Source organism: Rhipicephalus microplus, chromosome 10 (genome assembly GCF_043290135.1).
Source record: "Rhipicephalus microplus isolate Deutch F79 chromosome 10, USDA_Rmic, whole genome shotgun sequence".
Classification (NCBI taxonomy): Eukaryota; Metazoa; Arthropoda; class Arachnida; order Ixodida; family Ixodidae; genus Rhipicephalus; species Rhipicephalus microplus.
Window position 1 is genome coordinate 261,175 of NC_134709.1, and position 27,773 is coordinate 288,947.

Here is a 27,773-nt window from a genome sequence, read left to right on the forward strand (position 1 = left end):
CTTCCCTCCTCCATGCCTTGTACTGGCCCTTTTCGGTCGGACGCGCATGTTGGGGAACAGGCGTGCGCACCTGTTACAGCCGCGCCCGCCTCGGAGCATTCACCGCTGCACGCAACTGTGGCACAGCTCCTAAACGTTCTGTTGGAAGTGCTGCGCTCGCAGCCTTGTGCTTTAAAGGGAGACCTCAAGTCCCCTCAGCCAAGCGTATCGAGTAGCTTAAGGATACCTCTGCCTGAGTACAGCGGTTATTCGGAGATCGCATCATTGCCACAGAGTACCTCGAGACACTGCACCGCTATCAGCAGGCTATGCGGCTGAGCGACAGTGTTATGCTAGGCTCTGTTTTCCCTGTGTCGCTGACAGCCCAAGCGGCGAGGCGGTACAGGCTTGTCAGCCACCAAGCTCGCTCAATGGAGGAGTTCAGGGCGCTCTTCTGTAGCGAATTCCTTCCTCCTGAATACGTGCGCCGCATGCGTCGCGAGCTAGAGCTTTGCACACAGCATCTCGACGAATCTCTTCTCGAGTACACTCAAGCTTCGTAGGAGCTCTACCTCTTTGCCGATCCTACACCATCAGAAGTCGAGGACGCCGGGAAGGTGGACCGAGCCATACGTCAGGTTCATCCCACCTTCGCCGCTTACCTTTGGAGCGGCCGTTATTGTGACCTAAACGAGCTGGCATCCAATGCGAAGTGTATTTAGGGCGACATTCTGGGGGCGCGAGCTTATCGCCCGCCGCCACTGCCTCTCTCACGAGCCTCGTTGCGCGTGGGCTGGTCGTGACTAGTCACACCGGGGTTCCCCGACCCATGAGGTGGCCTCTGCCGCGAGAGACTGAGACGCGCTCAACGTGTTGAACCGTGCTCTCGACCCGTACTCGTACGCCCGGGCGGCCACCTTTGCCCAGCAGCGTGAACAAGAACGAAAACCCCGTGCTCCGGTGCACGAGGGCATATCCGATCGCGGAGCCCCCACTGCGGCTAGCGAACAGACACTTCGTAGCTCTAAAGGATCGCCAAAATCCCCCCCTGTTGGAGGAAAAGACATGGTCTGCTTTTGTTGCCGTGAGCGTGATCACACCGTGCGTGAGTGCAACGCGTCCCAACCGACACAAGGGCCTGCTCGCGCGTCGGGAAACGGGGTGAGCCGTCGGTGAGCTCCCCCTTGCCAGTGGCTGCAGCAGAAAGAGAGCACGAGAGTGTAACACAACCTCTGGCACCGATGGCGTGTCGCGCTGGACATGACATTCCAGCCACGCCAGCGCCGTTCATCGCCCTTATGATCACAGGTCGAGAATTCGCGGCGTTGCTGAATAGCGGGGCGTCAATCCCGCTATTCAGCAAAGAGGTTAGGGCTCATTTGCGCGACCGCTCTGTCCGCATTCGAGCTTGCGACACTGCCTTCCACCTCGCCACCGGTACCGCCACCTCGTGCGGCGCTGCGCGGTTGGTTGTCTGTTAGAAGAGTCACGCATGCCGACAGCGCTTTGTGCATCTGCCTGGTCTTTCCGTGCCTGTGATTCTCGGTCGTGACTTTCTCGAGCGCACAGGAATCGTGATTGACGTCGCAAGCGGAGGCTACAGGGACGGTCCTTCCAGTGCTCTACGGCCTTTCGCTGCACCTCCTGTGGTCTCGGCTGCCAGTAAGTCACCGGACGCCACGAGGAAGAAGGAGGAAAGGAGACAAAGTGTCGCCCCTACAGCCTGCGTCTCTCCCTCTGACGCCAAGACTGGTCCTTTGGCCGGGGCGGCAGAAAACGGTCCGTGCGTAAAGCTTTCCATCGAGCATAATGCTGCCGCAGTGAACGAGGTCTTGGCTATGCCGGTGACCCCCCCCCCCCCCCCCCCCCCGCTAAGCAGCAACTCGGATAGCTCGCTGCCGCCTTGGCCGGACAGCTTGTCGAAATGCGAGAAAGCACGCCTGTCGTCGCTGTTGACACGTTTCAGCGACACGTTCACGGAACGCCCGGGTTGCACCTCTCTGGTGAGGCACCGGATTGACACAGGCGACGCACAACCGTGGAAATGCAATCCTCGCCCCGTTAGTGCGGCAAAGAGGAAAGCAATTGACCAGGCATTGGATGAGTTGATTGACACCGGAGTTGTCCAACGCTCAAACAGTCCTTGGGGTTCACCGGTGGTAACGGTCCCCAAAAGAGACGGCTTTCACCGGCTCTGTGTGGACTACCGCCGGCTGAACGAGGTCACGAGGAAGGATGCTTATCCTATGCCTAACGTTGACTCGATCGTGGCTGCTCTAGGCGGTGCTTGCTACTTCAGCACCTTGGATGCTAGCCGCAGTTACCTACAGGTTCAGATGGAGCAGGCTGACACGAAGAAAACTGCATTCACCTCTCACAGAGGTTTGTACCAGATTACCCGCATGCCGTTTGGCTGTTCTGGATCTGCAGCTACGTTCCAGAGATTTATAGTCGATAGTTCCAGAGATTGATGCTGAATGGCAACACATCATGGCGTACCTCGACGACATCGTCATTTTCTCTCGAACATTCGAGGAACACCTTCACTACTTGGAGGATGTCCTCGGGAGGTTGCGTGCCGCTGGGTTGACTTTGAACCTGAAGAAAGCTCAAATAGCTGAGACTAGCACCTCACTATTAGGCTTTACCATTCAGAGCGGTCGTGTTCTGCCGTGCGAGGAGGAGGTTGCGGAGTACCCGACGCTGGCAAACAATCAGAACCTGAGGCGCGTTTTGGGCACGGTGAACTACTATCGACAGTTCATCCCAAACTGCGCGGCCCTCCAAGCGCCCTTGACTGCACTCATGAAAAAGTCGGCACGATGAAGCTGGGGGCCAGAACAAGAGCGAGCCTTCAAGGCACACTTCGAAGCTCTAGTGGCCACAGCCGAGTTAAAGCCGCCCGACCTGAACAGGGAGTTCGTTGTCCAAGCGGACGCGAGCGACCTGGGTCTGGGCACGGTACTGCTTCAGGAGCACGACGGCGTCCTCCGGCCAGTCGCCTTTGCGAGCCGGTCACTTAACGCCGCCGAGCGTAACTATAGCGTCACAGAAAGGGAATGTCTCGCTATAGTTTTTGCTCTGCGGAAGTTCGACTGCTATGTCGACAGCGTGCCATTTGTGGTGGAAACGGACCACATGGCACTCACCTGGCTTAAGCGCTTGCGCAAGCTCTCGGGCCGCCTCGCGCGCTGGGCGTTGACTTTGCAGCGGTATAACTTTGTTGTGCGCTACCGGAAAGGGAAATCGAACGTCGTGGCTGACGTCTCGCCTTGTCGCGTTCCTTCGTTTTGGCGTCCGGCACTAGTGTCCGCCACTCCCGAGAGCAGTCGCATCAAGTAGACTCCGGGCCCTCGGCTCCAAAGGGTCGAAAGGCGTGAACCACGATGGCGAAGTGACTTTCGAGTCGACAGTCTTGGGTGAGGATGCATACCTAGTAGACCCTATCACATCCGCCAGTATCGTCTTTAGCAGATACTGTTCGCCATACAATGAGACACTAGCGCCCGTGTGCAGCAACGTCGAAAAATCACGACCAGCAATATTGGCCGGAATGAACACGGCGTGTGCACCAGCAAGAAAAGTGCTCGCCCTGTACGCAGAGGGAAAAAGCAAAGGTAAGGTCGCTTGTGCCTTCACAAACGACCCGTAATCCCGTTTCCCTGCCTCGCAGGAGTTCTGGATACGGTGCACTCCCTTGCATGTGCCCTTGTTTACAGCAGCGAAAATCGTGCACTCCATCACGACCAGTTTCCCCGGGCCGAGAAGCCTCTAGTGGCAGTAATTGGCTCGCTATATTATCACATGATGCATTTATGCAAGTGTCACCTCCCACATTACACTGGGTTGGAAGGCATCCCTTCATGGGGGTTTCAGGTGGTGCAGCCCACGCTGCCCACCTTTCATGCGTGTAGGGATCAAGAGCATGACCGCTCAAATCCAACGCACAGCAGGTTGCAGCCGCAAAAGCATTGCCATGAGGCTGTTGCCGTTATAGAAGGGTCACGGCCCCTCCCAAAGCTCAGCGCGGCTCAAAGGCCTCGCTGGATGGTGGCGGCGGCATGTGATAGGCACGCACTGCAAGAAGGTCACCATGAATGCGGCTTGCCTCGGCAGGCAACTCCTCTAAATCGTGGAAGCGGCCGTGATGCCAGTACGCTGAAAAAAATCTGATGTGCCTGCTTTTCACCCGTTCGACGCAGTTCTTGTTCGAGGCTCTGGGCTCAGCGATAGTGTGAAGTTCGTTCATCGCGTGTTTGTACTCCTATAAAGACTCGTCAGGATCTTGTGTATGAATCTCAAGCTCTTGCCGCATTATACTTTCATAGTCAGCAGGTAGAATGGCGCAGAAAGGCTGCACGGAACTTCTCGAGCATTGCTGCACTATAACCAGAAAGCTGGTACCATCAAGCCGCCATGTCAGTGAGATTTATCGATTTACACATCCCGGATGACTCCGGAGTGCCCTGGACGCTGGTGCAGCATTCGTTTTTCTTGGAAACGAACTGGAAGCTCCGCTCACTGGTCCGGGATTGCTCGAATGCATGCCATTTTTTCGCGTGCCTGGCAGCTTGCGGGTGGCCTGGGACTGTCGAAACGATTTCTTTCGAGCAGCTGGCAGACAACAGCGCAGTGCGCTTGCCTGTGCAGCCATCTTAAGTTAGACACAGGAAATTTTCGATGCGCTCTCGCTCTCTCTTTGCTTTTCTGTTCGCTTCTTGCATGTTTCTGAATTTCGCTGCCGCGCTGGGGGAGAGGAGTGACGTTTAACCCCCTCACCCGGTAACGGATGTTGACTGTGGCGCTGCGCGTGGAGCTTCCCGAGAGGTTTTCGCGCGCTGCGTCGGGGCGGGCAGACGGATACTCTCCGGGACTCCGAACGGTGAGCCACGCAATCTTTTCCGTCCGTCGACTCCCGTCGCTCGGGGCTCGTCGGACTTCGCTTACGGCGCCTCGCGCCCGAGGCAAACGCTCACCTTTTGTTGCCCCACTGCGTACGCACGGCCGAGGGCGGTACGGTGTCCTAGTGCGTGGCCTAGCTACGTCGGCCCGTCTCTCTCCGAAGCCAATGCGAGCACCTTTGCCCTCGCTCGAGCAACTGGGCCTTGGTCCCGGTGTCTCCGTGGATCACTTTTACCGCGAAGACGTGCTCGTGGCACCCTGTGTAGTACTTTTGTGCCCGTGGCGTGGATAAGCCTATTTGCTTTCCTGCCGCGCCTTTGCAATAGGCTCTACTGCGTTTGGTGTTGCCACAATAAAGTGTTGCGACTTTGAGCAGTATAGTGTTCTCGCCACGGCGACGGTTAACGCGTGCCCTGCGGCTCGCTAAGACCAGACCCACGCTGGTGGCCGTACTCCTTCGAGATACGTGTACACCACAACATGTATCAATGGTAAAGCCCGTGCAATGGCAATAGGACAGCTTCTATCCACACAAGTTTGACCGTTATACAGTTCTTAAGTAAAGTAGCAAATTGGGCTAGTTGGGATGTACTCAAGACCATCACCACACAAAAAAGAACAAAAACACAAGAAAGTGCAGCACTTGTGTCGTGCACTTTCTTGTGTTTTTGTTCTTTTTTGTGCGCTGATCGTGTTGAGGACACAGTTCTTGCCTCCGAAACTGCAATGGTTAGTTTTCCGTTTGGGCAGGTAGTGTACGATGAAGCATCGGTGAAGGCGATTGTCGACAGGTCATTAAAGGGGTGTCCGAAGTAGCATGGAGAGGCATCGTCTGTGGTGGTTCTGTGTGAGTGTAGCTGTAGGTTTCACCAGCGGTACCTGGACAAAGAACGCACCGGCAACAGAACCACTCAACATGGCCGGGCAGACCAACAGTAGTAACAGATGAATCTGTTATCCGATGTGCACCAAGGGTTGTTGGGAAGCGTTGAAAGACGACAATAAAGAAGAATGTGCGGGCCTGTGGGCATGCACCTTGCATAGAGGGCATTTGTTTGGTGGGAGCAGAGTCGGCAACGTGTGGTGGCGCATGTGCCTGCCTTTGCATGATGTCAGCGTAGGTTAGGGGAGCGGACACAGGCGATGGTTGGTATGTGGGCGGGAGTGCCTCGGAAACTTGCTCTTCGATGGTTTGTCACAGAAACAAGGTGAGAATATTACTATTGCTTGGGACGAAGGGCGCAAGAGACAACTTGCATGCCACTTCTTGGATGAACTGTTGATTTTGCTGCGTCAATACCCCCGGTTCCGGAGAAATGGTGCCAACAGTGTATGCTGCGTGCTGGTCATGTCGAAAGTAGGGCGTCGTGTTGAAATGTGCTGCTTTCGCAACTTGTCGTAGCTTTGGCAGTGCTAAATAACATCTGCAAGTGTTTGCTAGTTATTTGCCACCAGCATGTGGAAGGCATCGTCTTCGATGCCCTTCATTATATGTCTGACCTATGCGGTTTCGGACATGTCAGGATTGAAGGGACGGCAGAAGCCTTCGGCATCATCGATACATCATGTGAGCTCTTCTCCAGACAGTCGGGCACGTTATCGCAAGCGAGCACGGTATCGTAAACGAATATTAGCGCAATGAAAACAGGGACGGGAAAGAAAAGACAAACTACAGCGCTGACTCGCAACTAAAGTTTGTTTTTAAAAGAAGCAGAATATATGACATCTGAAAAAAGCAAAGCAAAGACAAGAACCATTTAGGCGGTCTACACCTTGAGCGTTTAGTAGCAAAGATAAAAAAAGCCAGGCTGGGTACACTGGAGGTTTCCTTAATGGCAAAAACACAAACCCAACGTTCCCTTTAGAGCCATAGTATCGGAGGCGAACACTTGGAGCACGCAGTTTCGCAGTGGCTTCAGTTGCACTTGTCGGCACTTACTTTTCATGATCCATTGAATGTCCCGAATTCTGCCGCCATGGTGAAATTTTCGAAGAACTGCAATCTGGGGCATGCCAATGGTTTCAGTATTGATGTGCGGGATATGTATTATTCTTTACCACATAATACGCTAATGCAGTGCATAAAAAGCTGTATTACTGATGAAAATGATGAGCCTTTGTTCATTGACAAATGCCTCATTTCCGTCAATAGTTTTATGGAGGTGTTGTTTCTTTATTTGAATTCCCTTTTGTTGGTTAGAACGGAAAATTTTTTTTACAGAAATCGAAGTGTGCATTGGATCTAGTGCTGCGCCAGTTCTTAGTAACATTTTTTTGGCCTGTGTTGATAAAAAGATAGAACTGAATATCGGAGACCTTGTTGTTAAAGTTGTGCGTTATGTAGATGACTTTTTAGTCATTGTCAAGACTTTTGACTTACAAAGAAGAGTAATTGATGTTCTAAATGTATTTAGGGAATGTGGTAATGGGCTCAGTTTTACGTGTGAATTGCCGGTCCGAAATGATTTGCAATTTTTAGATTTAACATCATTTTTTGCACCGGGAGATCACCTTTGTTGGCAGTATTGTCCTAGGGCCGATAAGCCATTGCTTGCTTTTTCATCTGATCACTCAAAAATTGTAACAAGTGGCATCAGTGTTGCGTGCATTCAGTCTTCATTGTTTAAAACCTGTCACCACAAAATGCAACAGAACTTCGCGAAGCAGGTTTCACGACTTAAGGAAGCAGGTTACCCTGAATCGGTCATCATGAGGGCCTGTGAAAAAGTGGCAAAGAAAGTAAAGGATGAGCAGAAGGAAACAAAAGTTAATCATTCCACAACTATAAATAATATAGCCGTGATTTCTTATGTGCATAGGTTGTTGCATGAGCTTAAAAACAGTAGAAACAAAGTTAATGAAACAAAGTTAATGAGAAACAAAGTTAATGTTGTTTTCAGCGTTGGCCACAAATTGCGGCAAGTTTGTCCCGCTGTGCAAAAAATTAAACGAAAGAAATTGTGACAAGAGGAACAAATGCGCAATAAAACAGAAGAGTAAATTCATTGAGTGTCGAACCAATGCAGTATACAACATACCATGTTCTTGCAACAAGGTTAGCATTGGGTAAACTAGTCGATGCGTGAATATAAGAATCCAGGAACATGCGGGTAATGTAAAAAATGGCACAGGTTCTCATTTGGCCATTAATTGTCACAGAAGAGGGTGTAATCCTTATTTTGATAAGATGGAAATTTTACGTTGCCACAGAGACAAACGGTCCCGAGAAATCATGGAAGCTTTCATTATGTCATTGGAAGGTGATGATTGCATGAGCCAGCCTTGCATAAAGCTATCAGGTGCAGAAGTTTCATATCTCACAGATACCTTGCACGTTTCATTAGCTACATAGAGATTTATAGAGTTTCATCATTTTGAGCTTGCGCGATGGTTCTTTTCTTGTCCTTGCTTTGCTTTTTTCAGATATCATATATTCCGATTCTTTTAGGAATAAACTTTAGTTGCGAGTCAGCACTGTAATTTGTCTTTTCTTTCCCGTCCCTGTTTTCATAGCGCTAATATCTGTTTAGGATGTCAATGAGAGGAGCTTAGATTTGAAAGAGTTCACCTGTTTCATGGGTAAGGCTGCTTGGCGAAGCACGTGGGCACTAAGTCCACGGACCTTGGCCGTTATCGTCAACGTACCCTGCTTCCCACGTGGCCGCAACACTTGGAAGTCTGTGTGAAATGTACATACAGTGACCACATTGTTCAATACCAACAAGCCTGCATCGACACTCTCACAATATTAATTTATTTTTATTTCTTTACTCAAAAGACATTCATTTACTTAAGAGACATTACAGGCCCAACATGACAGTTTCCTATAAGTGCATTGATTGATATATGGAGTTTACGTCTCAAAACCAACATAATATTATGAGAAACGCCGTAGTGCACGGCTCCGAAAATTTCGACCACCTCGGGTTCTTTACCATGCACCAAAATCTGAGCACACGGGCCTATAACATTTCAGCCTCTATCGGAAATGCAGCCGCCGCAGTCGGGATTCGATCACGCGACCTGCGTGCCAGCAGCCTAGTACCTTAGCCACTGGACCACCGCGGTGGGGCTTTATTATAAGTGCACTAGAGGGCACTCTGGTGCTAGTGTCTTATGGGAGCTGCAATACACGGCATTTAGCCAGCATGCGAATCATGAGCAGTACACAGATTTGTCTAAGTTTCGTAGTTTCATTTAGCTGTGCAATTGTTCAATAGTTGTTCTTGACGACCTTAACCATTTACACTCGCCAGTTTAAATCGGTTTGCAAAGTTCACAATGATTTATCCTTTCACCGACAAAAAATGTGAAAACACAAAAATAAACTAAGCCACAAGTGCCTGTGAAGCCTGCAAGCATGAAGACTAGGCTAATCCATGTTCTACCCACAATCGCAGTGCCAAGTGCCGTGCCTGAGTTTCCTCTAGTAAATACTGTGGGAAACAGTATGCAACAGGGTGCTATGGTGCAAGGGGAGCTTAAAAATTGGAGGACCCTTAAGCTAGACCTTTAAGAATTGAACAAGATAGCGATATCATGTCCCTAGCGCATGCTTTAAGCACTCAAGGCATACTTTTTATTGTATGGCGTCACTCGAGAAGGTTAAATTGTGATTACTACAATCTTATCAATACAGTTGAAAGTGACTTGTGTCAGTGAAGCTATCGCATATGGCTGCATTCTGTGTTATGGGTAGCATGCTTTAAACCATGAGCAATTATGCGTGTGAAATCTTTTCGAACTTGCTATGCACCCACTGCATGGACTTCAGAAGAAACATGCAGAATGTACATGCCTTTTGTAGTGGGTAGCCTGCTTTAAACAATGAAGTCATGATAAATGCATGTTCTAATGCCCGATTGTAATGTATCATGTGAAACAAGGTGTTGAACAAGCAGGTGTTGATTCGGCAAACGAGAGATTTATTTAGTGCCAGGGCTAACTAAATGCAAGTCTGTGATCACAGTGCGCTTTTTTCTTTCTCCACTCAAGTTCGGTGTCCACGGCCCTCGTTACAATCACCCCCTGGTGACGAGGGAGTCATCCTGACGACCTAAGGACAGGTGTACACAGAAGGGTCATGGTACGGCTTGAGCCGAGAGACGTGTACAATTTCTTGTCCCCGACGACGCTGGTCCGGAGATGCGTCCAGCGGCTCGACGAGGTAGTTAAGAGAGGATGTTTGGCGCACAACTCGATAGGGACTATGGTACCAGGACGAAAGCTTGTGGGAGAGTCCCGGAGGAGTAAAAGGAATCCATAGCCACACGAGCGAGTTAGGAGCAAAACTCACAGGCGTGGTTGACGTGTCCTGGCAATGTTTTTGGCGTGTTTGGTCGTGCGACGTAAACGCACGAGCAAGCTTCCGACATTTTTGAGCACGTGCAACTGCTCGTGATACGGTTGTCAACTCTGAAAGGTCCAGTCGATAAGAAAGAATAGTATCCACTGTTTATGACGGCTCGCGTTTATAAAAGAGCAAGAAAGGTGAAAACCAGTGGTGCATTGCATTGCAGTGTTGTAGGCATATGTCACAAAAGGCAGTATGCTATCCCAATTTGACTGGTCGGATGAAGTGTACATGGCCAACATATCAAACACTGTACGATTAAAACGCACTGTCATCCCATTATTTTGCAGGTAATAGGCTGTGGTGTATGATGTATGATAGGCGTATGATGCAACACTTGCTAAACAACGCTTTGATGTCATTAGAGAGAAAAACGCGGCCGCAATGGCTTAGTAACTCCCGAGGTGCTCCATGCCTTAAAACCAGGCTTTGCAGTATAAAACATGCAATGTCTTTTGCGGTAGCAGAAAGTAATGCAGCTGTTTCAGCGTACCGCGTTAGGTGGTCAATAGCGACAATGACCCAGCGGTTGCTACTCGGAGTATAGGGAAGCAGACAGTAAAGGTAGATTCCAACATGATCGAAGCTCGTGCTGGACATGGCAACGGCTGCAAGGGACCTGTGGTATGTTGAGTGGGCATCTTGCATCGCTGGCACGTAAGGAAAGACCTTACATAAAGGTGAACAAAACGGTACATACCGCGCCAGTAGTACCGCAGCTGCAAGCGAGTATATGTTTTTAACACACCGGCGTGGCCACGTTGCGAATCATCATGGAACGTGGTGCAGATGTCAGTGCGGAGATGTCAGGGAACGACGAGCAACCACTTACGGCCGACCGAGGTGTAGTTTCGGAGGTAAAGCAGGTTATCCTGAATAGTGAAGAGTTGTGCTTGGCGGCGAAGCGTCCTGGAAACTGGAGCGGGTGTCCGGTTTGAGAGAAAGTCCAAAAGGGAAGAAACCCAATCGTCATTGCATTGCTCAGAAGGCATGTCTGAAATGCTGATGGCCAAGGCAGCACTGGTGGAGATAGGTGAGCAGACATGCTCTGAAGCCAGCGGCGAGCGTGACAGGGCATCGGCGTCGGAATGCTTCCGGCCAGAACGGTAGATAACACGGATATCGAATCCCTCTCACTGCAATTCCCAACGAGCGAGCCGACCATTAGGATCTTTTAGTGAAGATAACCAGCAAAGCGCATGGTGGTCTGTCACAATATCAAACGGACGTCCATATAAATAAGGCCGAAACTTCAGATTGCCCAAATAATGGCGAGGCACTTCTTTTCGGTGACACTGTAATTCTTCTCGGCTTTAGTGAGGATGCGGCTGGCATAGGCAACAACGTCTTTGTCAAAGCCGTCCTTGCGTTGGGCCAGCATGGCCCCTAGCCCGACACGACTACCATCTGTATGGAGCTCCGTTGGAGCAGACGGATCAAAATGTTGCAGTATGGGAGGCGTAGTGAGGAGCCGTCGGAGTGCCTGAGATGCATCATCACACGCCTGCAACCACACTGACAAATCAGAACTTCCAGCAAGAAGATTGGTCAAAGGGGCGATAATGGAGGCGAAATTGCGGACATAGCGCCGGAAGTATGAACATAGGCCGATGAAGCTTCGGAGCTCTTTGATGGTGGTTGGTTAGGCGAACGCCCCGACTGCATTAGGTTTTGTAGGGTCCGGAAGAATGCCGTCCTTAGAAACCACATGGCCAAGGATTACAAGCTTGCGAGCGCCGAAGTGGCATTTTTTCAAGTTACCGCATTTACTCGATTTTCTACCACGCCCTCAATTGTAACGTGCACCCGGTTTCCACTACGAAAAAAAAAAAAAAGTAAGACATCGATTGCAATGCGCACCCATTTTTCTCGTTGGCCCGCACGATCACACCACTCGGGGAAACGACTCCTTTCGGAAGCGTCTTTCATTTAAATATGAGGTATGGGCGAAGCTTGTGCCCATCTGACGTGTAACAGAGCATTGCCGTCACTGTAGTTTTACCGTGCACCGATGCCAGCACGCGAACTTGCTTCGCCCCCTTCTTCTCGACGGTTATGGTGCCAGGCATGTCGAAGTAAAGAGGCGTCTGATCGGCATTCCCGATTTGCCCAAGCAGGTAGCCGTTGTTGTGCCGCAAGTTTAGAACGAACCTCTGAAAACTGTGAAGCTTTTCTTCGTACTCCTCCGGCAACTTTTGGCATATGCCTGTTCCCTTTCGGAGGGAAAAGCCTCTCCTCTTCATAAAGTTATTTAGCCAGCACCTGCTCGCTTTAAACTGGCTCGGCATTAGCCCTTTTTCTAAGGCTAACTGCATAGCCTGCACTTGGAGCAGCTCTGTCGTCAAGGGCCGCTGTGCCGCTCACTGCTCAATCTCATGCTCGCTGAGCAGCAATTCCAATTTGCAGAAACCGACCCTGCTGTGGTCCACTGAAGCCTTTATGTGAATCTTTGCTGTCGACAATATCCTGCTTTTGTTTCCGCCAGTCCCGCACGCACATTTTGGGAACTCTAAACGACCGCGATGCGGCCTGATTTCCGTCCGTTTCAGCACACGCGATGACTTTTCTTTTAAAAGCGGCATCGTGGTGCACTCGTCGAGTTTTTGGAGTGGGCCCTTCCATGCCGTCGATGCTAATGCACTACCAGATGACAAACTCCTCAGCACACGTACGAAGTGCCGCACATGGGAAACACATAGGTAGAAATGGCCGACTCTTCATGTCGACGCACGTAGGGGGCGGCCATTTTGGAAATTTGGAAATTTTGGAAATAGAATGACCGTATTCATATTTTTTTCGTACTCGATTCTAACGCGCATGCGATTCATGAACTCGCTTAACCGAAAAAAAAAGGTGCACGTTAGATTCGAGTAATTACGGTAAGTTGAGGTCCCGCCATAAAAAGGCATGTAAGAACTTGCTCGAGGCGGCTGAGGTGGGTCACAAAGTCGCTTTAATATACCACAATATCGTCCAAATAACAGAGACACGTTTTCCGTTTCAGACCTCGCAGAAAGGTATCCGTCATCCTTTCGAAAGTGGCAGGTGCATCGCAGAGGTTAAAGGGCATAACGGTGAATTCAAAAAGGCTGTCTTCAGGTGGTCACTTTCTGCCATGGGCACCTGCCAGTAGCTGGAGCGTAAATATAACGAAGAAAGGAACTCTGCTCCTAGTAGGCAGTCAAAAGCATCATTGATGCGAGGCAGAGAGTATACGTCTTTGCACATTATCTTGTCGAGTCGGCGGTAGACAACGCAAACCTCGATGGATCCGTCTTTCTTTTTTTGACGAGAACAACCGGTAAAGCCCCGAGACTGTGAATCTGTGAATTAGGCTATTTCATTTACCGGTAATTTCTGGACCAACTTGATGTCTGTCGGTATCATTATTCAAGCTTGGTGTCACTTTAACCACAGCCAGCGTGTCTCAACTCATATTGAGCACTGCTGTACGTTCACCAGTAAACTTTGTGTATAGCTTATGAAGGCCAAAGCCTTTGATGACTCATCAAATAGGAAGATTAACAGTCGGCATCCCACGTCAGTGGTGTCACCACGAGTAACGTGAAACACATCACTGTCTCACAAGTGAAAAATTTGCGGATATGGACGAAGACGAAGTTGGAGGAGAAGCATGTGAAACAGGCATGAGCGCGTGCATGAAATGGTACACGGTCCGACGCACGTGACGCGAACCCTAATGGAAGGCTAGTTTTATGAGCTGGCATTGCTTGCGCGGCTACGGGAGCAGCAAGTCGCATCGGCTGCTACATTCTGGCGATTGGAGTTATGGACATTCAGTTTTGGAGGCAGTGACAGTAACACTCTGTGGTGTGGCCGTTGATCTGGACGACACTCGAGTGAGGCTCCTCGGAGCTGCTGCAGCACCTTACAGCAGTTCCGGACGCACTAGAAGCAGTCCCCCTTTGAACATCATCCAGCAGCGATTCCCACAATACCGTGTCATACTGCAAGTCAAGGCCGAGCTCGTACTAGGCTTAGCCAACAAGGATGCATGACATGTCACTGAAGGCAACCGGAAACAGGCTTACAACAGCTTGATGAGCCATTATGCATGGGAGCGATGATTGCAGCAGGATCGTTGGCAACAACAGCGTCGGACAATGGAGTTTGGGCGCAGTGATCGACGCAACCAAGTAAGTGTGTTCCATTCAAGCCACGACTCTACTGTTAGGCCAAAGTGGCCAAGTCAAGGACATTAGTTGTATTTAGCAGTGACTGAGAATTGAGTTAGTTTTGTTTATTTGTTTAGTGTGTTTCTAGGGTTTTACTGATTGCCAAGTTTTTTTCTAGTTCTTTGTGTCAGTTAATAAATCATGTTTTCTGTGCCATTCAGTGTCTTCTCAATCCATCGCCAATAGCACACGCCCCCGAGATCAATGACGAAAAAATTGGTGAGCCTGCTAGGATGCTGATGCAACACTCTGATCATCTTACGGAATACCATTTATTTGCCCTAGTCTCAACTTTATTTTGAGAAGCTTTTTCTTGCGTTCAAACTTGCGCTCCTGTTTCCCTCATTCATACTCGCACTCTCAGTGCTATCTGCTTATCCTGTTCTCTTTGGGCCTTTTCAAAGAACTTCAAGATCTCCTCCTTAATCATTCCTAGATCTATAGCGACCACAGTAAAGCACTCTCAATTCATCTCTGCACTCTTCCAGTATCAATGACTGGGCAGGAAAATAAATGATCATGAAATCTTCTGATTTTGGCACAGGCTCACCAATTGTTTTCTCACGGATCTTGGGGGCATGCTGATGGTGATTTACTGAGAGGACGCTGCGCAGCACACGAAACATGATTTAATAACAGACACAAAAACTTGACAATCAGCAAAACGCTTAGAAAACACACTAAACAAATATAAAGTAAACCAAATGAAATTCTCAGCTGTTGCTCAATCTGACTAGAGTCTTTAACTTAGTCTGGACATTTTTACCTAACTGTTGAGTTGTGGTTTGAATGGAACCCTTTTACTTGATTCCATCGATTGCTACGTCCAAACTTTGTTGTCTGATATCGTTGTTGCTGACAGTTCTGCTGAAATCATTGCTCCCACACATAACAGCTTTCAAGCTGCTGTAAACATGTTCCTGCTTGCCATCAATCACTGAAGACAGGCCTACATCAGCTTGATGATGATGATAATTTCCCACGACGTCACAGATTGCCCAAATTCATGCCGCCATTATGATGTCACTATAATGCCACACAATGTGATGTCACACGGTGTCGTGCTCACATAACATGGTCCCTTTTCATAGCCTCCAAGATTGCTGGGCCGATCACGGAGGCAGTACAAAATCGTGTGCATACAATAAGTTTTTGGAGCTTCTTGTCAATACATTGACAAGAAGGAGCCAAAGGTGGCTTTCGCCTTCCGGTCATCTTAGGGAAACGCATATGAACCGTGTGAGTTTTGAAATCAAAATGTATTTACACAATTACTAAAGTATGTAGAGCCCATATTGCAGATGCTGAACACGCAGCCGACAATAAAAAGATTACAAGAGAACGTTCCAAGATGGTATCGCTGAGGTAAAAGGCCAAGCCATTTCCAACCTGTGGGAGAAAGCACCATTAGTCGGCTGGAAGCATGTGCAAACAATCGTCTCAGTTGCACTTCCTGCTACTCAACATCACAGACCTGACGCAGTAGCGAACGTCGTCACAAGAGTGCTTCTTGTACCCGATAGCTGCTTGCTGTTTTTAGCTCCCCAACCCACTCCTCATGCAGTTTTTTGTACACCGGTGCAGGCTTACACTGAACTCTGTGGTTGCATATGTCCGGCACTGCGGCACCGAGCATCAAGGGCAGCATGCTCTTCACTTTCGGAGGCAGCCACTTTTATTGTTATTACAATTGTACAGTCTGCGGCACAGGTGGAGCTTGAAACTCGTTTATAAAGCACCAGTGAATGCTCCGCAAGCAGCTGACACGGCCACAGAGACTATGTGATCCTGCCAAGTACGTCATGCTGATGGTGTTTCCAGCGGTGGCTGGCCCTTGACGCTAACGTTAAAAAATATTGGTCCCACATGGAGCCAATGATGACAACATAGGCCATAGCTGTGTTTTTTAATGTGGGGTTGCTCTACTTGTCTATGTTTTTAAAAATAGAGTTAATTTTTCCTCCTCCTCCTCTTGTGTCTCCCCTTTCACTGCATTGCCCCCTCTGATACCGTGCATGCAGTACATAAAACGCGATTAAAAAAATAAAAATAAACGTCACTTCATTAAAATAATTACACAGTTTTGTTCGAAAAAAAAAAAGGCACAAGCACCTTTTGAAGTGCGGCGGTACCCAGCCGAGCCGTCCACATGAGTGGTCACATCCCTGTGGCTGTCCAGTTTGGCCAGCCTGTAGTCCGACAGATCCCACAGCACATCTAGTGAACTGATGTTGGCCAACCGACGACCACCGGCTTCTCGCACGACAAGCTCCAGCTCAACAGGACCTCCTTTGCTCACCACCTGTAAGAAGATTGAAGCACAAATATGCTCAATCAAGTGCCTACTTTTTGACTCACCTTACATGACCTCCGAAATTTCTACCTCATGCCTTTTGACATGTTATCTGTAATAAATACCGTATCAGACCAAACTATAGTTCACAAACACTGCACTACCAGATTATGATGCTCTTGAACAACAACAAAGCTTGTGGGAAAGCACGCACGCCCATGTTTCCTTTCCCTTTTACGGCAGTGCAGCCAGTCTATCTGCGAGCACACGTCAGTTCCTTCAGAATAGCTACAATGAAGCCAGTTTTGGAGGGCCGTTCACCCCGGTGCCAGCGCATGCTATCCCCCTTTTCCCGGCTCGAGTAACCCTCCCTTCGCGAGACAAGTAACCCTGGTTGAGAAGAGCGAAACCGGGAGGTTGGACAAAATGAGCGTGCTGACAGCAAGATGGTCCCTCCTGCACCAGCGACCGAACAGCAATGACTGAGCTCCGGAATTCCTGCTAGTCAAGGCGATCGAAGACGAAAGATGTAAGTCTATCCATTTTTACCTTCATAGAACAGATAGCCCCTTTATGTGACATTTACGTGTTATTGCTAATGTGGCAATAAAATGCCATTTTGTTGACCTAGCCTGTTGCCTTATTTTCCCGAACCTTTCGTAGCTACTAGGACTGGAACTCGGGGAAGGGGACATTAACCGTGCAAGGTACGACAGTGTGCGGCTGGAACATTACCTAGGCTTCTGTACCAGCCATGCAAAGGGCGGACCTTTTCAAGCTACAGAATAACAAACCACAAATTAGAAAAAAATTATGAAGTGAGAAAGAAGTCGGATATTTTTTCAGTTTTTTTTTGGAAATCCAAAAAGAATGCAGGAAGAAGAAGGTGAAAGTTTACAATAAAAAAATTGTAAATGGGAATTGTGTGCTTGACGGGTGGTGTGGATTTCTTTTCTTCAAGTCCACTAGTTGAAATGTCGTCTCGTGCACACAACCCCCCGTTTACAGATTTTTTTTCAAAGCTCTTTGTGTTTTTTGCAGTTTGTACTGTTTTTTGTTTCTGTTTAAGAATTAGCATTCGTAGCAATGATGATATGTTCGCATTTCATACTGACCAAACTTGTACATAGATTTTAAACTTTATTCTGTATATTTTCTACTGTAATCTTTCAGTACCTTCCGTGTTGCTGCCACTGCCCATGTGCAGATTGTTGTTACCAGTGGGACGACTTCCCCAGGTGTCAATGCCTTCAGTCCGCTCTTTTTTAAGTATATCGTTGCACACAGTTGAACAAAATCAATCCAAAATGTCGTGAACATACCTGATAATTGAATGGGCTTGATGAGTGCAGCCGAAGTTCAAGTGATGAGGGCACTGCACACACAAACCTGCAAAGACTAATCTGCTTAGACAAGCACATTAATAACAAAATATGACAGGCATGCACAATATGCAAAGCAAAAGCTATACTTAGCGAAAACTTTTCTTGACAGCTCTGTGGAAGCTACAGAACCGAATCAAACAGGCTGTCTATCTCCATCACATGGAGGGTGTATGCGATAACATCATTCCCCGTGCGATGGCTGCCATCGATTACTCCTCAACCGAAAAGGAGGCGCTGTCTGTTTTTTGTTGGATGAAGTAGTATGAAGGGATACTCATGTAGGAGGCTGCATAGCTCGATCCGCATCTGTGAATTTTGAATATAAAGGTGTGGTCACGATTGCTAGCACGCACTAGCACGTTCGGTATTTCGGCAAGCATCAGCGAACGGCTCGTTTACCCTTCAACACGCTCAGCTATCATTGTACGAACCCTGCTTTATTTCCCGGGAGCAGCTGTATTCCCATACGATAGCTCTTTATAGTTTCGCAAGGTCATATGAAAAATAGTTGCTACAGCCTAAGTTCATTATGAGGCTGTGAGCTCCTATCGCATGGTGTAAAATGTGAAGCCATTGAAGGGTTTTCTGACCATAATACTGTTGATGTTGTCTCAAATTTAGTGTGTTCTCCTCAAAGACATGAGATCAAAACTGCTTTGAATTTTCTTAAGGTTCATGTTTAGCCTAATCTTTTCAGGAATTTGAATGTTGCAGCGAATTTAGCAACGTAGATGCGCTCCTCCTTAAGTTTTCTGATAATGCCTATCAAAGTATGTGTCACAAAAATATCTTAAATGGAACCCAACACACCCATATGCTTCCATAAAGATACAATTCATCTCGCTTGTCGCATATAGAGCTTATGCAAGAATTGTCATTCCAAGTGTAATAATAATGCTTCATGAGTTAATGCACTGAAAAGTAAACATAAGCTAAATTCAAGAGGCTAAGAACTACTATGTTATCAACATCTTCGCTACACTGATGAAAAATATCCATCCAGGTTCTGAAGGTCGATCAGTCCTGCATCGACTATTTATTTTTATTTATTTACATAGTTCCTGCAACGCCGTAGTGGCATTACTGCAGGGGGGTATACATAAGAAGTCATAGGAAACATTTCTGCGATAAGACGCCAAACATAGTGAAAAAATTCAATTATAACAACATATAAAAATAAAAAAAAATAAAAAAATATTTTAGTACAATATTGCACATGACAACAGGTACCAAAAGAGAAGTACATATGTCACATGTGTCACATATGTCACAATGAGGGCATATGACTATGCCCTCATTGTTTATTCTTGATGACCAATCCTCCTCAAATCCGGAAGCTATTGCAAACGCCTTCAGTAATTACTTCAAATTTCTTTTTTCTACCGATAACAGCATCACTCCATTTTCCTTATGCAGCACACTACCTGCTCTTAATAATCTGGAACTTAGCTCCACTAAACTGCATAACCTAATAGTAATTTTGCAGTTACGATACACTCTGGCACAAGTGGTATGCCAAATTACCTCACTGTAATATTTGAAAAAAGTAAATCTCTGCAACAGTTCCCCAACTGTGCAAATCGGCAAACGTCATGCCCTCAAATCCGGAAACAAGCAAATAGCAAATTATAGACCAATATCTTTGCTTTCTATACAAGCTCTATGTTTTTTAAGCATATAATCAACAAATACTATGTAGAATACCTAAAAGCACACAACCTATTTTCCCGATGGCTACACAGTTGCTTGAAATAACACACGACCTTGTTGATTTCCTGAACCAGTGGTTCTCAACCATGGAGGTGTAAGGGACCCCCTGTGTACTGGTGAAGTGATGGGGGACCCCTTGCAGCAGAGGGGGAGGGGTACGTAGGTAAATTAACACAACTGGAGGGTGAAACATGTGCCTCTTATTGCTACTGAAAACATCAAACAAACGTGCCGCATCATTTCACTTTGGACAGCTCATCAATACATGGCAGAGTCCCGCTTAAACAGAGTTGCATATGTAAAAAAAAAAGTAAAACAAAATCGGGCGAGGGTTTCGCGGATTGTAGAAATGGCTCTTGGACCCCTGAGAGTCGCGGACCCCCGTTTGAGAACCACTGCCCTAAACGACCGAAGACCAATTTATGCCATATTATTGACTATTCTTAGGATTTTGACATGGTTTGTCACGCCAAACTTCTAGCTTCTTCACAATGATGACAACAAGCTGGTTGATTATCGCAAATTAGTAGCGATCACGCTCATCATTTGTTACGTTTAACTACGCGAAGTCATCTGACGTACAGATGACATCAGGGGTGCCTTGAGGCTCAGTTTTTGGTCCGCTTTTGTTTATTGTTTATATAAACGACGTAGCAGAGTTCATCAGTAACATCCAAATTAAACTTGCAATGTATGCAGATGACTACGTTATCTGTAAAAACATCTCTAATACACAAGATCAAGATGTGCTGCTGTTTTTTCCTCATCATTTTGTAACAGGATTGAAAGATGGTAATTGTCTAGTACATGCAAAAATACTCTAGTCACGAACTTTTCAAATCAGAAATTCATTTTACAAATCTAATGACCGTGTAAGTCTAGTACGTGTCACGAACTTTAAATACATTGGTGTAACTCGCTTAACAAATTTAGAATGGCACAGTATTTTGGAACAGTACAAGATATTCGAAAACATTGGTATCTCTGACAGAGCAACTAGACAAAAGGATACGGACTAACAGCACATAACATAGTGGCCAAACTCGAATAAGGGTTGGTTGTTTGGTGACCCGACCACAAACATGACATAGCAATGTGAAAATGCGCTAAAAAAGCAAGAAGGTTTATATTTTGTCGCCATGACCAGTGTTTCTTGTATACATTTCAAATGCGCTGTATTATCGATGCTGACTTTCAATCGTGTCATGCTCCTGCATAAATAAGACAGTGCACAATGGTTTCAGTGTTCTTGCACCCATATCATTCATTGAATTTTTCTGTACATCGTATACCTGGTGATTTGATTATCTAAATATTGTGCCTGTTAGATCAATTAAGAAATGTGATTGTTTTCTTCATTTATTGTTTGCTTTTCTGTGGAACGTGCATTTTTGAAATAAGCTTGATGAATACCTGTGGAGACTCGCTTCTGAGCAACTGAAAAAAAAAAAAAAAACATTGCATGAACATCTATTTTGTTAAATTGTATTTTTGAAGGTGCTGAGCATTTGTATTTACGCCTGCTATGCCTCGAAAACTTAAGCAGCAGTATTTGTAAATAAATAACATTAAGACATGCTGCTGTCACTTCAACTGCTTCGCCCTGTCGGGAAACCATTTTGCTTTTTTTTTCCAAATTCAAGGAACAAGTTGCTATCCCCACCAATTCTTCAATCGTAATCTGAACCCCCCCCCCCCCCTACCGACGCTGCGCCGCCACCGTTTTGATGGATCCTGCACTGTTAACACGCCACCGTTGAAGGTGGAAACACCGGCACGCCTCCGCCGGCAATTTTGGTACCGGCGCACAGGTCTACTGTGAGGTGCACCTAAAACGCGCAACGCTTGTGGACGTGCGAAAATGCAAAATGACACTTCATAAAGAAAAACAAATATTAATATCTCCTTGGTTTCTGCAACGTCTTTTTATAAACAGCATCCTGTCGAAAATGAAGTATTGTTTTTATCATCTTGACACGGAAAACACAGATTTGAGGGATTATATTCTTCAGCGTTGGCACACGCCCACTTTGGTTTACTAGCCTTCTCTTCATTGCCACAGAAAGATGTCCCAGAGTGTAGTAGTGTAGGTGTCCTGAAATAGTCCCTAGCTTTTATTAAAATTTCTAATACCAGAGAAAGCTTGCCCTTCAGATGGGCAGTGTGTTTCGTAAATTTCAAGTTTGAGTCTAAAGTAACACCAAGAAATGAACAGCTATCAACTGCACTAATGACCTGAGAATCAAGAATGACACTGGGAAGCCTTTCTAGTGTTCTCTGACTGATAGGAAAAAGCAGAAACAAAGTCTTGGTGGGGTTTATTTTCAGTGAATTAAGGCAATACCATGCTAAAATATTGTCACCTGGAGTTGTGAGCCAGCAAGCCCTAGCGAGCCGAAAAGGGCAAAGAGAACGAAGAAAAAGTGTGTGTTAGCGCTTCGTTTAAAGATACACGCTCGTGTCTTTCTGCCCCGCTGTTCCTGTCTTGTCTTCACGGCTCTTGGTGCGTGACAAACTGGTGGACGTGCTGGGTAATCTATGCACCGAACCCCTCCACATAGCAAGAACTCAAGCGTCATATCGATGGTCACTCCTGTGCACCGCGCCAGCTGAAGAATCCGAGGGCAATCCCCTGAGTTTGGACTGCTCGTAAACAACATGGCAGCTCCGACCAGCCCTACTGACACCAACCCAAACAGTACGAACGGCACAACGCCGCTTCATTGCACCTTACTCACACCACGAACGCCAAATCCCTTTCATGGCACTGCACTTGAGGATGTCAAAGATTGGCTCGTTCATTACAAGTTCGTTGCCGTGCACAACCAGTGGGACGACGCGGACAAACTGCGGGACGTCTATTTCAGTCTTTTGAACGGCACATGTGTATGGTATAAGAACCGGGCCGGTATTCTTACATCGTGGGAAGACTTCAAACGCCGACTTCTTGGGACATATGCCAGCCCCGACTGACGGGAGAGAGCTGAGCGCGATGTGCAGTCCCGCATACAACTGCCGAATGTTTTTTATCATCTTCACACGGAAAACACAGATTTGAGGGATTATATTCTTCAGCGTTGGTTGCGATGTATGTCGAGGACATGACGCGTCTTTTCCACCGAGCTGACCCCGGCATGCCAGAAGAAAAAGCAGCTTTTCGGTGGGCTTGTGCGCAGTCCTCCCAAGACTGTGTCAGAATTTTTCAGAAAAGCCGTCACCATCGAAAGCACTCCTAGGCACCAGGCCCCGTCATACAAACGGCACGTCAACACTTCAACTACGGACTACTTGGGACTTTTCGGTGGCCAAATGGATTTCTTCCGAGAGCTCATACGTTCAGTCATCCGCGAAGAACTCCAGAAGCTGTCAGTGCCCTCGCAGCCCACTATCTCCTCGTTGTCCAGCGTATTCCGAGATGAAGTCCAGCATGCCTCCTTTCATGCGGGATTATCAACCACCCAGTGACTTCCCCCGCATGTCGTATGCTCAAGCTTTGCGGCAACCTGTTACACCCACAATCCCGCATCCCACCGTGGCCCCAGCCATGCTGCAGACGGTCCAAGCAGCACCATATTACAGTGCACCTCGCCTGATTTCGCGGAAATCAGACGTCTGGCGTGCGCCACATCAACGTCCTTTCTGCTTCCACTGTGGCGAAGCTGGGCATCTGTACCGACACTGTTCTTACCGACAACTTGAACTACGCGGATTTTCGACGAACTCACCGCCACCCAGGCTCTCAGCGGCCCCCTGAAATTGAAGAGTATGTGGCTCAGTAGCGCGGAACTTCGTCGTCCTTGCACCAGTCATGCTCCCCGTCACCGCGGCGATTTTCTCCTAATTGCCGTGCCTATTCGAGCGTGGCGCAGGGTCAGTCACCCAGTCCACGCTGGGAAAACTAACCACAGCGACCTTCGGGGGCAAGGCCGCTCATACTGGACAAGCTCGAGGCCTCCTACCGACGCTTCCGCAAACTGACAATACCCCGACGACGACACCAAACTGGTTCCGCAAAGATTTCATTAGACATTCCAGTGCTGCTCGACGGTCGCAAAGTCACTGCTTTAGTTGACACGGGTGTGGATTTTTCTATAATAACTGAAAAACAGGCTGCTCTCCTGAAGAAAGTCACGATGCCTTGGAAACTCAGGCCAACTCGTACTACTGGCGGGCACTTCGTCACGCCACTCGGCGTTTGCACAGCACGAATACAGGTTCATGGTTCTACCTTTGTTGTCAGCTTGAGCGTTCTCCGTCAGTGTTCTCGAGACCTGATCATTGATTGATTTGTGGGGTTTAACGTCCCAAAACCACTATATGATTATGAGAGACGCCGTAGTGAAGGGCTCCGGAAATTTCGACCACCTGGGGTTCTTTAACGTGCACTTAAATCTGAGTACACGGGCCTACAACATTTCCGTCTCCATCGGAAATGCAGCCGCCACAGCCGGGATTTGATCCCCCAACCTGCGGGTCAGCAGCCGAGTACCTTAGCCACTAGGCCACCATGGCGGGGTGAGACCTGACCATTGGCACAGACTTCCTGAGAGAGCATGGTGCTATCATTGACATTCGACAACGCCTCGTCACGTTTTCAACAAAAAACGCCACACCAGAGCATAATCCCAGCCACGATCGAGTATATCTGCGTGTAATTGACGATGCTGTGATGATACTACTGCGCTCAAGTGGTATGGTTCAAGTGGCGTGTAACGAATCAGCACACGGTGAAATGGTGGCGGAGAGCAATCGATCCCTACTCTTTTCCCAAGGTGTGTGCGTAGCACGAAGCCTAGTAGACCTCCAGGCTGGCCACTGTTACAAACTTTAGCTACGAGCGCCGACACCTTTTCACTGGTACTGTCATCGCCTATGCCTACCCAGTAACCAATGTGACTGAGTTTTTTGCTTCTGAGGCGACCGATAATGCCAATGCCCCTCTCCTGTGTATGGACATAAATCCAACGCTTTCTGACTAAAACAAATGAAGGCTTAACGACCTGTTGATAAAATTCCACAACTGTTTTGCACGTTCATCGAGAATCCATCAGACATCGATTATCAAACACCGTATTATCACCTATGGCGACGCGCACCCTATACGGCAACAGCCTTACCGAGTTTCACCAACCGAACGACGCGTGATCCAAAAGCAAGAGAAGGAAATGCTCCAAAACGGTGTAATACAGCCATCAAGCAGCCCTTGGTCATCGCCAGTGGTCCTTGTAAAAAAAAATGGCAGCATATCCACGGAGTGAATGATGGAGAGTGGGGCGAAGCATTCGTCCGTCCATGCGCCCGTCTGTGTGACCGTCCATGCGTCTGTTTGTGCGCCCGTCCCTGCGTTCTTTCATGCATCCGCCCCTGCGTCCGTTCATGCGTCCATCCATGCATCTGTTTGTGTGTCCGTTCGTTCATCTATTCAACACTCCAAGTCCCACCATCTCGCATCTTTTTATCATATATTCCCCATATAGAAGCACCGCCATCCAGCGGACATTCCAAGGACTAAATGAGAGGTGGCACACGCACACTTTCTTACGGCCTGCGCTTTGGGTCCACTTCCCACCTTTAACCACCTCGAGTTCATGGTATATTCTAGTTCACTGTATTCATGGCACTGCGACCAAACGCTCGCTAAACCTTTCGAAAACCAAGGAGGTTACGCCCAGCGAGTATAACGTAGCAACCTTTCCCTGTCAGATAGGGCTCAATTTACATGCCAATGGCTGCTAATGAGAAATGAGAGACAGGAGAATTCGGCTTTTACTTTCTTACGGCTTGCGCTTCGTATCTACTTCTCATTTTTATCCACCTTGAGTTCATTCATGGTATATACAAGTTCATTGTATTCATGGCACTGCGGCTCAACGCTCGCTAAACCTTTCTAAAGCTAAGGAGGTTACACCCAGCGAGTATAATGTAGCATCCCTTTCTTGTCCGATAGTGCTCAATGTACATGCCAATGGCTGCTAATGGGGATCGCAGCGTGCGCGTTGACTAAAAGCCGAATGCTCATGTCTCTCATTCCCCATTAGCAGCCATTGGCATCTACATTGAGCACTATTTTTTATTGTTAAATGACCCACAGAAGAAATCTCTCACTGGCACCACCTTGGAGGTCAAGTGTTATACCTATTTCGGGTATGTGCCACTGGTGGTTACATACAAGGGACGCCCAAGTCACGCCATAAGGAGCTTCGCCCCTAAAAAGAAGGACGGTACACTTCGCTTTTGTGTCGAATATAGAAAGCTGAATAACGTCACAAAGAAAGACGTGTACCCGTTGCCTCGAGTGAATCATTCTTTTGACAGGCTGAGGCGAGCAAAGTACTTTTCCTCAATCGACCTCAAAAGTGGTTACTGGCAAATTGAAGTTGATAAACGTGACCGCGAAAAAACTGCTTTTGTAGCTCCTGACGGTCTGTATGAATTCCGAGTGCTCCCGTTCGGTCTCTGTTCCGCTCTAGCCACATTCCAACGAATGATGGATACCGTTCTCGCTGACCTCAAGTGGAAAAGTTGCCTCGTCTATCTAGATGATGTTGTTGTCTTTTCAAGAATGCTTGACGAGCACCTTCATCGCCTACGGAGAGTTCTTGAAGCTATACGATCTGCTGACCTTACCCTCAAGCCTGAGAAGTGCCATTTCGGCTACAAAGAACTGAAGTTCCTGGGTCACGTTGTGAGCGCTGCAGGCATTCGGCCCGATCCCAAGAAGACTGTCGCTGTGGCCGCTTTTCCAGCTCCGACAGACAAGAAAGGTCTTCAACTTTCTGGGGCTCTACGCATTATTTCGCCGCTTTATCGAAAACTTCCCTAAGATTGCGGAGCCACTTATCAGACTTGCGCGTGACGACACCCCATTTCTGTGGACTGACGAACAAGCGAGTGCCTTTGCGGAACTGAAACATCGATTGTATTCCTCTCCTGTGCCTGGTCATTTCGATGAGAACGCTGACACAGAGGTGCGCACTGACGCAAGCAACATTGGTCTCGGAGCTATCTTGGTGCAAACACAAGATGGAACCGGACATGTGATTGCCTACGCGAGCCGCACTTTATCACGTGCCGAAACCAACCATTCAACGTTAGAGAAGGAATGTCTCACGGTAATATGGGCAATTACAAAGTTCAGGCCTTATCTCTATGGGCGCCCATTTAAAGTTGTGACTGATCACCACGCTTTATGTTGGTTGGCTAACCTCCGAGACCCCTCTGGGCGATTAGCACGATGGAGTCTGCGACTTCAAGAGTTTGATGTCGCCATCGTATACAAGTCGGGTAGAAAGCATGAAGACGCCGACATGAAGACGAGCACCTCTGGAATCCGACCATACAGCTGTAGAAGACGACAGTGCCTTCCTGGGGACTCTCAGTGAGGCGGACCTCCTCAGTAAGCAACGAGCGGACCCCGAGTTGGGGCCCATCATCGATCATTTAGAAGGCAGCACCGTGTCTGTTCCTCGACCACTTTCCTGTACGTGGCCGTCATTTTCATTACGACACGGCATATTATACAAGAAAAACTCCGGTGCCGGCAGCAGGTCTTATCTTCTAGTTGTTCCTCAAGACCTTCGTGATGATATCCTATTAGCCTGCCACGATGAGCCGACATCCGGCCATCTGGGATACTCACGGACGCTCGACCGGGTACGACAGCTATATTTCTGGCCAAAACTCGCAGCTTGTGTCGAACGCTACGTGAAAGGATGCCGCGAATGTCAGCGTCGCAAGTCACCACCTGTAAAGCCTGCAGGCCTGCTACAGCCCATCGACCCACCGCGTACGCCGTTTGACCAAATTGGAATGGACTGCCTTGGACCATTTCCTATGTCTCACTCTGGAAACAAGTGGATCACCGTCGCAACTGATTACTTAATGCGTTACGCTGAAACGAAGCCACTGCCACGCGGTACAGCATCTGAAGTCGCCCAGTTTTTCATGCACCACAT

At 48.0% G+C, this 27,773-nt stretch overlaps 1 protein-coding gene across 4 annotated transcripts in view; it reads right to left on the reverse strand.

Moving 5' to 3' along the window:
• The window catches only part of LOC119181346 (nuclear pore membrane glycoprotein 210), a 322,530-nt gene that overhangs the window by 7,021 nt on the left and 287,736 nt on the right, over window positions 1-27,773 (reverse strand). For all 4 annotated transcript variants that reach the window (XM_075874836.1, XM_075874835.1, XM_037432564.2 and 1 more), the window contains 3 exons: window positions 18,046-18,112; window positions 16,543-16,732; window positions 8,450-8,559 (listed from right to left, as the gene is read on the reverse strand). In XM_075874836.1, the coding sequence (XP_075730951.1) occupies window positions 8,450-8,559; window positions 16,543-16,732; window positions 18,046-18,112 (367 nt within the window). The remainder of the gene's footprint in view (window positions 1-8,449; window positions 8,560-16,542; window positions 16,733-18,045; window positions 18,113-27,773) is intronic.